The 14,955-nt window shown below is 43.4% G+C and overlaps 1 protein-coding gene across 2 annotated transcripts in view; it reads left to right on the forward strand.

Annotated features, from left to right (window-relative positions):
* SEMA5B (semaphorin 5B) overlaps positions 1-14,955 on the forward strand; it is a 135,678-nt gene that overhangs the window by 78,625 nt on the left and 42,098 nt on the right. For both annotated transcript variants that reach the window (XM_086464975.1, XM_086464976.1), the window contains exons 9-10: positions 785-992; positions 3,186-3,393. In XM_086464975.1, coding sequence (XP_086321101.1) covers positions 785-992; positions 3,186-3,393 — 416 coding nt within the window. The remainder of the gene's footprint in view (positions 1-784; positions 993-3,185; positions 3,394-14,955) is intronic.

The raw sequence follows: 14,955 nt of genomic DNA on the forward strand, positions 1-14,955 counted from the left end.
CTTAAAATGCGTTATCCACCTGATAAGACTTGCACTGGTGTTTAACAGACACAAGATGAGCTCTCTTCTCCCCCCCATTCTGGATGGGAAAGGGCATTGAGTCCTATTTCAGTGCACCTCTTGGTGCCAGAGAATGGATGGACACAGGTTGACCTGCCATTCGCTCTGAGGACAGAAGAGCTGCGTGTGGGGAGGGGGGCACTAGTGGCTAACCTGCCTTGCTTCAGATGAAACCAGAGGAGTCTTTTCAGAAGGGAGCACATCATAGAAAAGCAGTGTGGTGAGTTGGGTTACTTGATGCAAAACCAACCCATTTTTCAGGTTTCGTAACCTCCAGGTTTTGTGCATTGTACAGACTGAGATGCCAGGTTGAGTCTGAAGATTATTTGAAATGCTTCAAGGATTTGTCACCACAAAAACTTTGTCTCCAATGCTAGCTTTAAATCTTTCTACAGCTAGTTTTAATTCTTGCTTTTCTTCCTTGGTTTGTTAGTGCCTTTTGCCCTTCTGGCATGCTGGCTCCCAGCTGTCACAAGAGAATGAAACACCACATCACTGGTCAGTGGACCAGCTGGGAGAAACGATTTGAAAGAGTGGGCTACAGGCCAAAGCTAGGCAAAGCACCTATGACCAGGCTAAAGGTCTGATCCTGTGACCCTCACAAAGACCCACCTCCCCAGGAAATCAACAGGACATGGGTTTCCAGAAGAATTTCAGGGTTTGGTCTTGGGCTGCTGGAGTGGGGAGAAAATGCAGGTGCTGAAGTTCAATCTTCCATGTTTAGTGTGGGACGCTGAGTGATGACGGCCCTAATGAGAACCTGACGGAGAGAGTCCTGCAGGATGCGCAGCGCTTGTTCCTGATGAATGATGTTGTGCAGCCAGTGACTGTAGATCCGTACGTGACTCAGGACAGCATTCGATTTTCCAAACTGGTGGTTGATATTGTTCAGGGGAAGGATACTCTCTACCACGTGATGTATATTGGAACAGGTAAGAGCATCAGGGCTTAACAAAGTTCCCTCCACTTGCTCATAGACCTAGTAGCCCTGGGAGCCCTGTCGTGACATCATTACACAGTTGTCATTCAGTATAATTTTGGCACAGAACTGCATGGAAGTTAGTTTGCTTGAGTAAATGAAAAGCAGGATGGAGGACTTGAGGCAGAATCCCAAGTGAAAAGACCATAAATCTACATTGTGTTTAAAAACAACAATACATTTTTCTCCCTCTTATAAAAACATGTTTCAATTAATCAGACTAACACATAACAGTGGGGAAGAGCAGAGGTCACTGAAATGCTCTGTGGTTTTGTGCACCTAAGTTGTCTCTGCACTATGCCATGCTCATCTCTAAATAAGCAATATTTACATATACTTAGATATACTTAACCTCCAGGCCTGCCCAGGTTTTAATTATGTCTTACTTTGCACTTCCGTGTGCTTACTGGTGTATGACTCTCAGTGCTTTCGGGAATGGGCATGCACTGAAATGTAATGCAGATGGGGAAGCTGAGGCAAGTGCTTTTTTGTGGTAGCATAGCGAGCCAGTAGTAGAATTAAGTGTATGATTTAGTCTCTTGATTTCTACTGCCGTCCTGCAATTACCAGGACACATTGCCTCTTCTGAAAAGCACAAGATACCTTGGACAAATGAAAGATGCTGAAGAAGGACAAGGTGTTATAAATGGTTGTCCTAGCCCATATTCATACTAATGATAGAGGTTAAATTAAATGGTTTGATTAATCAGAGCATATGGCCAACCTCATGGGTATAATGTTGTTATCCTCTATTGCAGAAGCTTTGACTTTAGAATGAGATGGATTGCCTCCGTAAGTGTGAGTTTAATCTCACATCTCAATGCAGAGTCATTGCCTCATTCTCATGTTACCACCTTCCAGGACTGTGTCATAATTTATCTAACTTTTACCACCACTTACTTCAAAAGGGATTATCTTGGATGTGTTCTAGTAACATTCCCACTGTGGGAGCCTCCATGGACATTGATTAAGATGAGAAGATTGTACTTAAATGGAAATACAACATGGTTCTGCCATTTTGATGTCTTGATACTTTAAGTGAGGAGTCCCAGCTATTAAACCTGAGAGAAAGCTGAGATACTTTCTGCCTCGTATCATATGTGTAGAAAGGTCTACTGCCATAACCTTACCTCCTTATTTGTCTTTGCTTTCTGCCCCTAGTTAGTGGTGACTGAAGAGTAAGCTCTGCTGGACCTGAAACATTTAAACCAGTGAAATGCTTCAGCAGAGACAGCAGTGCCCAGAGTTAGCCCCGTACACAAACCCAGTCCCGAGACAAACAAAGCCCAAACTTGGGCCTCAGTCTTGTTCCACACTTCAGGCCCTCCTAAGTGAAGGAGAAGCTTTGCATGGCAGCCAACCCCGCCACTGTAAATTGCTGAGCTTTGACACCAATACAGAAGTTACCAGGATAGAAAGATGAAGCTTCAGGAACAATCAGGGCTGACAGACCTCTTTGGAGTTTTAATGAAAATGGTGTGGTTGCCCACTTTTCCCCAGCATAAATCTCCCACAGTTCATCAAATCTTTAAATTGTTTAGGTAAAAGCACTGTGAATACAAACATATATGTTTCTTTGCATGCACTGCTCATGCCATAACATCCCCTTGTCAAGCTGGCAGTGTGGCTTCTTCCAGGAAGAGGATCAATTAGATCCGTGACCCATGCAGTCATTATGGAGCCCTCTGAGATTGCCAGCAGGGCTACTGCATCTGTTGGCATTTGTCATGGCGTCAAAACACACCGATCCGCTCCATAAACCAAAAGAAATACAGACTCGAGGCACCAGAAATGATCCCTGCTATCTCAGGTCACCTTGCTGTATAACTCACTGGTAACAGGACCAGACTCTTTTCTGCCTCAGTGCTCCAGCTGGGAAATATTTCCAGGTACTCACTCTCCAGATGGTTCACATCTTTCTGGTTTGCCATTAAAACGCACTCATGGGCCGTGTCTGTAATGTCTGAGAATTGCTGAGGATTGTAACCATGTAGCTGGAGCACTCTCTACCATGGGCAGCAGGTGACCCACAACTAGGTTTAAAGCAGCTGTGTAAAGATCACACTAATATTTCACTCTTTAGGCAGGTACGAAATGAAGTCAATGCCTCCAAGATTTACTTCTGCCTTGTTTCTTGTTCTATTAGAGTATGGCACCATCTTGAAGGCCCTTTCTACCACTAACAGGAGCCTCAGGAGTTGTTATTTAGAGGAAATGCAGATCCTCCCTGACGGACAACGGGAAGCAATCAAGAGTCTCCAAATCCTGCACAGCGACAGGTCGCTCTTCGTGGGCTTAAATAATGGAGTGCTAAAAATTCCTCTGGAGAGATGCTCCATGTACAGAACAGAAGGGTAAGCAAATTTACAGCTCTGATATATTCCACTTCAGGTTAAAAAGAAAAGCACCAGGGAAACATATTCTGGTATGATTCAGGTTAGAAGGCTTTTTTTCATTGCTACAAGACAAAAGACACTGTTGAAAGTGTATCTCCTGATAGATACATTCATGACAGGAGCAATGAGAATGAGCAATATTTTTTTTTTGTAAATATTATTAGTCCTCATCAGAAATTAATTGTATGTTTACCAAGGAAGGGCTTGCAATATTTACTACTATTTTTTTTTTGTGTTGACATTCTAGTGTTGCTTTTATTAATTCCGTGTGTTTTGCTGGTGGTTCTTATTGGCGGTATGGCTGCAGGTTTCTGAATTTGGGTTGCAGCCAGCCTTTCCTGGCTTATCTGAGCAATCACCTCTAAGATGTCTGATGAGGCAGGGCTGGGCTGCATGGCAACTTGTTATTGCTTCTAGAACCCAATAGCTCATCTCAACTGTGTGTGACACCTCTTACACCTGGATAGATTTTGTGCTTTGATTGTACCTTTTAAAGGGAGTTGGAAAAAAGATTTCTTTTAATTGTTATCCCTGGATCCAGAGCAGTTTTCCGCCCAAAAATATGTGTAGAATGTTTTTGCATCCAAATGGTATCCTTCTGTTTAAGCAGGTAAAAGAGTGTGATACCAACTGATTAACACATATGCTCAAATAATCTCCCTGAGTGTGTAGTGTGGCCTTCTCTGTGGGTAATTGCTTGTTTACATCTCTTGAAAATACTCTTCCTTCTCCTTTCTTGCTTTTGCCTTGCATTCCTTAATGAGAGTTTTGTCTGAAACTGATGTCCTCTGTGCTAGACAAGAGGAAGGATTGTTAGCAACATCTAAATGGATTCCCTCTTTAATGGCCTACAGCAAGATGTCCCTTTCTCTTGCCAAAAAAACTGATATAGAAAATGTCACCATCATTTTATTTTCAACAAGTAGAGTTTATGTATCAGCTTGTACTAAATTCATGTCTGTCTAAATATAAAAATGCCAGCTCTTTCTATTTTCAGTGAACCTCTTAATTATCCCTTTCAGAAAATGTGACTTGGTCATTACTGCAAGTTTGACACAAAAGTGTTTAATGTATAAAGGTTTAGTTACTTAGGCTGACACAAAAGTGTTTAGTAAGAGAAAGAGAAGCACAGCTGGAAAATTCCATCCTGTCCTCAGACCTTAAAAGCAGAGATTTAAAAAGGTAGAACATAACAGCTGTCCTCTTCAGGCTGTCCTGGAGAGTTTCAGTTTGAGGATATTTATGTGTGTATACATATATATGATCCATTTTTGAAAGAAATGAGTTCTTCCTTTTCTTTCTTTTCCTAATCTTGAGTTCAGCTTTCTGGTAATTTATAGATCGTGTCCCAGTTTCAGCCTGCCTAAGTGCTTTGTATGACACTTTGTAATGGGTTTGCATGGCAAGGTTTTGGTAGCAGAGCGGCTACAGAGGTGGCTTCTGTGAGAAGCCGCTAGAAGCTTCCCCTGTGTCCAATACAGCCAATGCCAGACAGCTCCAAGACGGACCTGCTGCTGGCCAAGGCCGAACTAATCAGTGATGGTGGTAGCGCCTCTGTGGTAACGTGTTTGAGGGGGAAAGGTTTATTGCGCAGCTGTAATTGCAGTGAGAGAGAAGCGAGAACATGTGAGAGAAACATTTCAGCAGACAGTGAAGAAGGAGGGGCAGGAGGTGCTCCAGGCGCCGGAGCAGCGATTCCCCTGCGGCCTGTGATGAAGACCACGGTGAGGCAGGCTGTCCCCCTGCAGCCCATGGGCGGTGGAGCAGATGACTGCCTACACCCAGTGGAGGGCCCCCACGCTGGAGTGGCTGGATGCCTGAAGGAAGCTGTGACCCCGTGGAAAGCCTGCACTGGAGCAGGCTCCTGGCAGGACCTGTGGCCCGGGGAGAGAGAGAAGCCCACGCTGGAGCAGGTTTGCTGCCAGTGACCCTGTGAGGGGGGCCCATGCTGGAGCAGTCGGTTCCTGAAGGACTCCACCCCATGGAGGAGACCCACGTTGGAGCAGTTCATGAAGAACTGTAGCCCGTGGGAAGGACTCACACTGGAGAAGTCATGGAGGACTGTCTGCCGTGAGAGGGACCCTACATTGGAGCAGGGGAAGCGTGTGAGGAGTCCTCCCCCTGAGGAGGAAGGAGCGGCAGAAACAAGTGTGATGAACTGGCCACAGCCCCCATTCCCTGTCCCCCTCTGCTGCTCGGGGGGAGGAGGGAGAGAAATTGGGAATAAAGTTAAGCCTGAGGGGGGAGGGAAGGGTTCGGGGAAAGATGTTTCAAGATTTGGTTTTATTTCGCATTACTCCTCTCTGAGTTGACTAGTAATAAATTGCATTTTTTTCCCAAGTCGAGTCTGCTTTGCCCATGACGGTAAATGCTGAGTGATCTCCCTGTCCTTATCTCGACCCACTAGCCTGTTGTTATATTTTTCTCTCTCCTGTCCAGTTGAGGATGAGGAGTGATAGAATGGCTTTGGTGGGCACCTGACATCCAAGCAGGGTCAAACCCACCACACAGTTCCATTAAAACTCAAATGGTGGAGTTTTGCTCAACTGCCTAAAAAAGGGACAAGCAGGGAAAAAGCAGCAGTGGCTGAAGGGCAGACAGGTGGGAGTACCTCACAGGAGCACCATCTATTTAGGACATGAGGGCTGCAGCGCAGTCCCCTGCTAGTATAAGATTACACCAGCAAAACAAAAACTTGGCTTCAAAGAGATTCCCTTGCCTGCTGGTCGCCACAAGCAGCCTCAGTTTTATGCATTGTCCTGGGTCCTGGCTGAAATTACTGGGAAGCTTGTGTACCAACACTTTTTTTTCTAAAACAAACTTTCTGGAGGCATTTTTCAGTGAAATAAGGAAGCAGTCCATCTCTTTGGGGGGATGGAGAACCAAACTCTGCCTCAATTGACTAGTTTTCATGATACTTTTAGGCAGTTTAAGCCAGCCACTGGGCAATACCAAAGTACACGAGATAAGGTCTCCTGACAGCATGGCGGCTGCATATGTTTGGCGTTGTGGGAGGTAAGAATTTGCTGAATTAGGGTGCTGGCCAGCTAGTGTACTTGTGTACATCGTGGATCCTTTGCCCCATGCCTGGGTCTTATGGAGGGACTGTGCATTTGAATAAACGAGGAGAAAATGAAAAAAACCTAGGAAAGCCAAGGAAGGCCATTATTTATTTATTTGTTTAAAAGGATGTTTGTGATATTATTATTACTCTTTAAGCTGCATTTTTTTTTGTAGGAAATTATTTAACTGCAAATTTTTCAGCTGCAAATGTTGGAGCCCTTTTTCCCCTTGTAACATCCCGGCTGTGTAGGTGATAAGTCAACTTGGCCTCTGTATTTCTTTCAATACCAAACTGTATCGAGAAGGATGTTTTAATTTCCTCTGGTGCATTCCACCTGGCACTTCTCCTGGCCTGTGATTTATTGCTTATTGTTGTGTCTATGTTTAATACATGCCAATATACAGCCACCATGGGAAGAAGGACTCCTGCCCCTACAACACCCCCTGCTTACTTTTTCGTCGTGCTGTGAGTTCTTGACTGGCCTCCCCGAAAAGCTCTGGTTTCAGCAGTTTTTATAATGTAATCGTTTTGATGGGAGCTCAGGAAGCTTGGAGGTGATGGAGAATTTGTGCCTCCCAGGGAGGAATACCACAACATTGTTTGTTTTCTTTGGCTCTGCCTTATATTATCAGGAAACTTTGCAGCCTTTTACACCCTGAGGGCTGATGTGGTTCGTGATTGCTGACATAGAGCTCTTGCCTTCACCCTGCATTCTCCCTGGAACAGGCGATCCTGTATCCAGAGAAAATTGATCCTAGCATTGATCCCCTCAAGCAATCCTCGCTGCTGTGCTGCTTTAAAACCTTGGGGCTTGGTACTGAGCCTCAGAAATGGGACAGAGGAAAAAGCAGCAGCAAAGGGAAGAGATGGAAAGGGAAAAGGATTTCTGCCATCTCCTTTACTGTTTGTTTATTGACACGGCACCGATTTAATCTCTTAAATGGTGACCAGTAACTCAGCCTCATGTCTTGATGTAGTTCGTTGACCCAATATATTTCTAGGTGTCTGAGCAGTGTTTTGTGTGTGCCCACTGACCTGTCTCAATCTGTCTTTTCAGAACACCCAGTCTTAGCAACAGGGCAGCGGGAAGACATCTGTAATGTCAGCTGCCCAAATTTACAAGCTGGACTTGGCTGCAGGGACCTTGCCTTGTGCCTGTGTTTTCCTGTTGTGCTTCAGTGCTGCCATTCCCCAGTCTTGCTGGAGACTATTAGGAAGATGTCCAACACGGGCAAAACCTACAAGCCCTTTGAACGTGCAGTGTGTTTTGAAAGCTGATTTGCTGGGTGGAAGCTTGGCTGTGCTTGCTGCTGGATTTTGCATGGCTTTGAAATCTTTGTAACCTCCCTGTAATTTTCAAATGAGCTTGGATTTTTACCTCGAGTTGCCCCCAAGCTTTTGGGAGGGATATTGAAGCACTGCAGCTTTATCACTGACACCACCATATCTCTAGAATGTGTCTGAACAAAATCCTGAATCTGAATTTTAGAGAGGTGAGGACTTCAGATCTGGACCATTATTTTCAGGTGGGGTCTATCTGTAGGGGTAGTTTAGTAATTTTTTCAAAGGGTGGGGTGAGGTTGTTGCTTTCGAGAATTGCAATCAAACAGATAGGAAAATGAAGGTGGTTGTTGCAGGGAACACTTTGTGATGTATTTGTATTGCCCCTTTGCAGCATGAGGGCTGTGGGCCTCTGAGCACACGGAAACCCTGAGGCAGACCTCGGAGTGATTTTGTAGCCATTTTTTGATTACACATTCAAGTGAGGAAAATAAAATGCGTTTGGGAATGAGACCAGAGGGTCCCTTGAATACCCACCTGTTCTGCTCTCCCTGTCCTGAGCAGTTTATTTTAATGCACTTCATGTTGATATTAATTCTTTCCTCTTCCTCCCTGCAGTTTTCTGCATAAAATTTGCAGTTAGCGTGATGCAGGTTGAGATTTTAGCATGTACAGTGTGGTTCTGAGAAGAGTTTGGCTTGCCTGTCCTCTCTCCCTGTTGTGCTGTGCTCACATGTGGGTGTCCCACCAGGTTGTATGAATTCCACCTCAGGTCAGCCTCATGGCAGTGGAGATACTCCTGCTTCCGAGTCTGTGGGGGCAGCCAGATCCTCTTGTGTGCAGCTATGACATGGTCTCATTTGATCTGTGCCTGCTTTTTTGACCGGGTTATAGGGAGTTTGCTGTTGAGTGATGCTGAGCTTTTGCCCTCCTACTTGGCCTAAATTCTGTTGTACATCCCCTCTGGCCATAGTGCTTAATGCAAAGCTAGCAGAAATGACTCAGCTGACAAGTATTCTTATTTGCTGACTTGAGATCTGTGTGAGAAACACAATTCACCTCTAAATAGGTCTGGGCCAGTGATCAGACAACTAAGTACATATAGGTGAGTAACTCCTGAAATGGCTCTGGGGAGTTTTTTGAAGAAGAGGGTCAGCAGCTGCAGTAAAGAAGCAGAGACTTTTCCACCCTCTTTCTCTTTCCAAAGTGCAAAACTGAAGCTCCCAGCATGGTCCCTGTACCATGTCCGTGCTACACTTTAAGGGGGTTGAGATACTGCATGGAGGATTGCTTTGGTGGTTACTGTTATTTTCTTCTTTTTTTTTTTTTTTTACTCCTTATATGTTGCAAAATCCTCTGTAACAATGGAGTGAAGCACTTGAATTTAGGACTGCAAAACCAGAATTACAGGATTACCAGATTTCAGGAGTGAAACTGTTGGGGAACTTAATGGGAGGAATAATACAGTCTGGGAAAAGAGCTAAAATTTTCTCAGTTTTGAGAAAAGAGTGAAGTGAATATGGGCTGGAAATCCTCTGACCCCTACATCAGAGTGACAATAGTTCCTCAAAGGACAAACAACGAACTATTGTTGGGTGAAAAGTGCGGGAGAGAAAATGTTAAAAGAGGTAGGGAAGGGAACAAAGCAGAGACTGTTGTTCAGTGGAGCCCAGGATCCAGCAGATCTGATGTTGATGGCCAGATTGTTCATCAAAGACCTTGAAAATCCAGCCCCTTCAGAGCTGAGGCTGTTGAAAATCTGGCCCAGATTTTGTTTTCAAAATCTTCTCCCAGAGAGTTTAAAAAATATCCAGCACATCGAAAATCCTTTTCAAAATAGAGGCAAAAGGAAAGGTAACAGCCTACAAAAATGTTGTGATAAAGTTTAATCATCGATTTCCATCTGCTTTCGCTGATATGATCTCTCCAAAATTGAGGGAATTAGCTAACTATTCTAGCACCACTAATGCTGAAAAGCTTTGGAAGACTTCACAGGCAGCAAGGAGGGTGTTCAGCCCAATGTTTTGTCGTCCACAGTATCCAATAATACATCAGAATAAATCACTAAACATCTGGTTTGGCATTCTGGTAGCGTTTAAGTAAATAGCGAGACTCCCACTGACAGGAATGAAGACATCAAACAGAACCATGATCACTAAAGCTCTTGGAAGGAATGAAGTTTGGTAGATTAAATGGATCTGGGTTCTTTAAGTAGAGGTACAAAATTATACCATTTTCTCTGTCTTGAAAACACATTTGCATCTGCTGTAGCAGGCAATTACTCCCATTTTCTTTAATGTAGCTGTGTATATATGTAAAGTTAAGCGCATCCATACTATTTGCAGGATATGGACCTTTAAGATTTGAGGGGATGGTACAGGTCTAAGAAACACGGATTTCAGGATAGCAGTTGAAGAGCTTCATCTGAACAGTCTGGGAAAGGGATGTGGCCGTGTGTGTCTGAAATGGAAAAAAAAAGAAGGCAAGGGTAAGCGGTGATGTAGTGAGCAGGAACATGTTTCCAGTTAGATGCCAGAGAGATTGGTTTTCAGTTTCATCTTATTTGATATTATCTTTAATGGCATGGAAGAAAGAAAATAGCATACTTTGTAGATGGCATTTAAGTATGAAGGAATCACAAATAACAGTGAGGAGAGAAATGCAATGTGAGGCCAGTAGGGAAACCAGCAAGAGGCTGAATTTGAGAAATAAGCCTGTGCTGAGATTGCTGGTGTTTGCGTCGCTGAAAAAGAGAGGACACAGGATGAAAGAGTGGAAGGGGGCTCTGCTCTGAATCAGGTGAATTATTACAGTTTTTCCCATTTCTATTAAATGCTCAAACCAATGACATGCTTTACATTCATTTCAAGCTGCCTGTATACTTTTAGGCCCCCACTTTTAACTCCAAACTATGTAAATGGCCCCAGGAGAGTGGTACTGTGGCAGAAGGGAAATTTAGCAGTAGCCAGAGTCCAGAGTTATACAACTGCTGAAACAGATGAAGGTCACTTCAGAAAAAAACAAACAAAATCAGCTAATTTCAGGGCTCACTGCCTTTTGTCTCATTACTATCATGACTAGGTTGCAAATTTGTTTTGGGGGGCTTTTGATTTGCTAGGAGGGAGGAAAAAGCAGGGAGGTGGAACGTGCCGAGGGCATTTGTTTGCTCCTTATTTTTAAAGCGTACTGCCAATGTGACTTAGCTCGCAAGATTGGGAACGGTTTAGTGTATGGATCCTTTTGCCTCTAGTACGCTGGCTTTAGGCCAACTCAGATCAATGATGTCTAAAAGTCGTTACCATCTGATGCCTGCTAGGTGGGCTATGTGAAATTAGTTTCAACACAGTGGCAACTGACAGGAAAGCAGGTAGTTTTCTTGGAATATGTGATGTTAGGGTGACATTGATGCTATTGTTATACAAACAAGATTAATAACTAAAGCTACCAGCAAGCCTCAGGGCAGATATCCATTGGATCTGTCAATTCTTGCAATTTGCTACTATTGTATTGTGTCATAAGATTCGTATTCTGGGCAACGGTCATATACAGCACATGGCTCCTGATGCAAAGAGTCTACAGCCTTACTGCTGCTATGGCTGGTTTGCTTTGTGTCTCAAGCTTCCAGTCAGTATTTACAGTGTAAAACACAAATGTGTCCAATGTTAATACTGAATGAATATATTGCCACAGATGCATCATTAACTTTTTATTAGGAGATGTGCTATTTTACCTGTTTGGGGAGGAAGAAGTATCTGGAGCCAGAGCAAATTTATTATTGTTGGTTTAAGCTTAAAATTTAAGTACAAAAAAAATATGTATGGGTTGTAAAGAAACATAATATTGTACTGTCTGGTGTCTTTTACATGTCAAAATACCTAAGTACTGTAGATCTATGGGAACAGTCCAGTCTGCAAAGGATTTCAAGAATATTCATTTATTTAAGTGATGTTGTTTCTTGTTAAATAGTGGAATGGACATTGTTTGATGGTGTTTTTGTAACTACATGGGAAAACGCAATGGAGAATATGTTGGCAGGACCATTTTGCCCCTTATGCAATGTTAAAATAGACCTACATTGGACAAGAGATGTGTTAGTAAGTGGTCTAATATTTATTTGCCTTTTCCAACATACATTAATCTACAAAGACTCTGTCTAGTTGAATCTACATCTTGTTGAGCAGAAAATAATTACCCAGAGCTTAACAAAATCCAACTTTCACAAAGGAGCTGCTTGAATATGGATTACTTCGTGCAGCCTGGATGACAACTGTAGGCTGTTTTCAGGTTTCTTTATCATCACTCACATTTCTAAGTTCTCTGCCTTTGCAGTTTTCTTTCCTTTCGAAGTTCCCATTTTAGCATAAATTGTGTTCTGATATCATCAGGATCTTGCAGAGGCTACATAAAGCACCTGCCTGTGTTCCTCGCAGTGGATATTCTCTTGCCTAAACCACCCTTTTTCCTGTATCCATCTACACCGCCAGACTACAGGAATTTTCTGTGTTCACACAGAACTCTCAGATCTGCAGCCACAGAGCAGAAATGCAGGAGCAGAGCACATTTTCATCTGACAGCCACCTCCAGACACTGACTGACACAGGGCAGAGACAGGGAATAACACTTGAGTGCACTGATTTGCCCAAGCTGCCTTTCCAAAAGGGTGTCTAGTCCCCTCTGCCTCTTTCCATATGGCAGCCCTGGGGGGCATGTTTTCTTAAGGCTCAAAAGCCTGCAGAGGCTAGGAAATGGTTGTGCTTCAAAATCCAGGCAAACATGCCCTGCGTTCAGGAATTCCTTCTGGCAATTCCTTTCATTAGGACGTTAATAGTATCCAAGTTTTCTTGTGGATGACTGATCCCATCACTGGTAGTCAGAGGCCCTCTGTACTTTTGTTTTTATTAGAGGTCGGTTTTGTTTGGCACAGTGACAAGAGTTTCTACTAGTGTTTGTGGAGGAACACTTACTCATTTTTTTTAATAACCTGCTTTACTGATATAAACATAAATCCAGATTTAATCAGAATTTTTCTCAGGTTGGCATTAATCTTCATGTTTGAATAAATGCAATGTTATTTTATTTCACGGCTTTAAAGATAAAAATAAACACTTATCCAATAAAGAAGTCACTGTTGCTAAAAGATGATGGAATGGGAAGTCAGAAAGTAAGAAGTGGAATAGTTTGTTGTGTAGATTGTGTGAGGCTGTAATCTATAAACCACAGTTGATTAAAGTGATATTGAAAATGGTAGGGCAGGGGGTGAAAACTTGCAGGCCAAAGTCCCTGACGTGGAAAGGAAAATGAAGTGAAACTGCCTCTGAAAATCCTCTGTCTGTGCACTGCTTCTTTCAAATAAGTTACATGTGTTTGGCTCATAAATGGACTTCCGTTTTAGAGGTCGTTTTACACCATGGCTTTAATTTATGCATTCAAAACAAATCATGTGCAGAGCAGCAATCACTGATGCTAAGCATCTGTGGGTAATAAATCACACACGCACACGGCGCACGCCCGCCTCAGCTTCTCTGCCTCTGCATCCAATATGAAATGCCACAATACCAAACCTTGTCTGTCCAGATTAACGTCAACTGTGGCCCTCAAAGTGGTGGTACCTGTGAGCTCTGTAGTGTGCTCTTCCCAAGTAGTGCCCTGTTCCACAAATACCCGCAGTAATTGCTTACAAAGTACGTGGCTACTCGTCTTGAGTAAAGGGCAGTAGCATCTGGCACGGAATATGTTGTATTCACCAGCTGAGAAATGAAGCTGCTACTTGACCAGCATCTGACTAAAGCAGCTCAGTTCCACTTGGCTTCTCTTCTCAGTGGGGAAAGATAATGGATTTGTACACATCACTAACTCATCTCTGCAGTTTGTATTTTTAAAGGTATCAAAATTAGAGGGATTGTTTGAAGGTCTGGTGCTTTTTTTCCCTTTCTAATCTTATTTTCTTAAGCCACGAACATCCTTTTGATTCTTATTCTTCTCTTTCATGCCATCTGGCTTTAAGGAAAACAGAAGTCCGCTCTTCCTTGCACAGGCTATTGAGGTTGTCAGTAATTATGATTTGGTTGGCTGGAAGCTAATATGATTATTTGTTTAGTTCATCCCTTCCACAGGTTGATAGCAACGGGACAGTAAGCTAACCTTGTCAGGAAGTGCCCGTCTGCCAAACACAGCCTCATGTTTGCATCTAACAGACAGAGCCAAAACCCCCTTATTGCTTGCAAAGGGCCGTTCCCTCGGAGTTAACTGCTCGAAGGATGCAACAGACCAGTGTGAAATTCTGAGGTCTTATTCCCCAAAAGAGCAAGGTGAACTCCTGTGCTGCCCGTGCTGCTGAGATGCTGAGCACAGATGAGTGTTGCTCAGTGCCTTGCAGGATCAGGTTTATAAATGTTTGCACCGCATCAGTTGAGAGCACTGCTATCCCTGTGCCTCTAATGAACTAACTGGTGATGCCCACGGGGGTTTAAAGGACTAGGTGCTGTGGCAGTTATCGTGTCTCCCTGGCGAACGTGGCATTCACTGCAGGTTCCAGACTCATCAGCAAAAATGCAGAACCCTCTCCTGGCACACTGGCGGGGTTTTGTGAGCTCTGCCTCTGCAGGTCATCATGTCCTGTCATTCTGCCACCATTTGCTTTTAGTCATCAAAAAGGAGTGAGAAAGAGGTAAATTAAAAGAGAGGGAATGAAAACTAGGAGAGCATCCTGGCAGATGAGAGAGCAGAGTCCTTCAGTGTGAACGTTCTGGATGACTGTTTTGTGGCTTTTGGTACAAAATGGCGGGTTTATGTGTCTTCTGTCTGGTAGTAAGAATGAGAAGAAGCTCTAGTAATTCTTTCTTTCCTCTGCTCTTTTGAAGCCTAATCTCTTGAGTCTGGTTCTATTGATTTGATGATCCATTTATTACACAGTCTAAAGTTTTAACTCTCAGGGGAAAATGACCAAAAGATGAAGTTATCTAGACCCAAAGCAAATTAAAGTGGGAATGAAAAACTTTTGAACTACAGATGTTTAAGCTTTAATGAAGATTCTGAAAGAAGACGTCATTCAGGCTATTACAAAAAAAGGAGATGTGGGGCAAGACCAGCATCTTGGAAGCAGAAGCCTTTCTATAGCATGTGCTATTAGTGAAGGCTCAGCAGCACCAGGTTTCAAAGGCCCCACAAAAACTCTT

Source organism: Leptosomus discolor, chromosome 5 (genome assembly GCF_034619465.1).
Source record: "Leptosomus discolor isolate bLepDis1 chromosome 5, bLepDis1.hap2, whole genome shotgun sequence".
In the NCBI taxonomy this organism is placed as follows: Eukaryota; Metazoa; Chordata; class Aves; order Leptosomiformes; family Leptosomidae; genus Leptosomus; species Leptosomus discolor.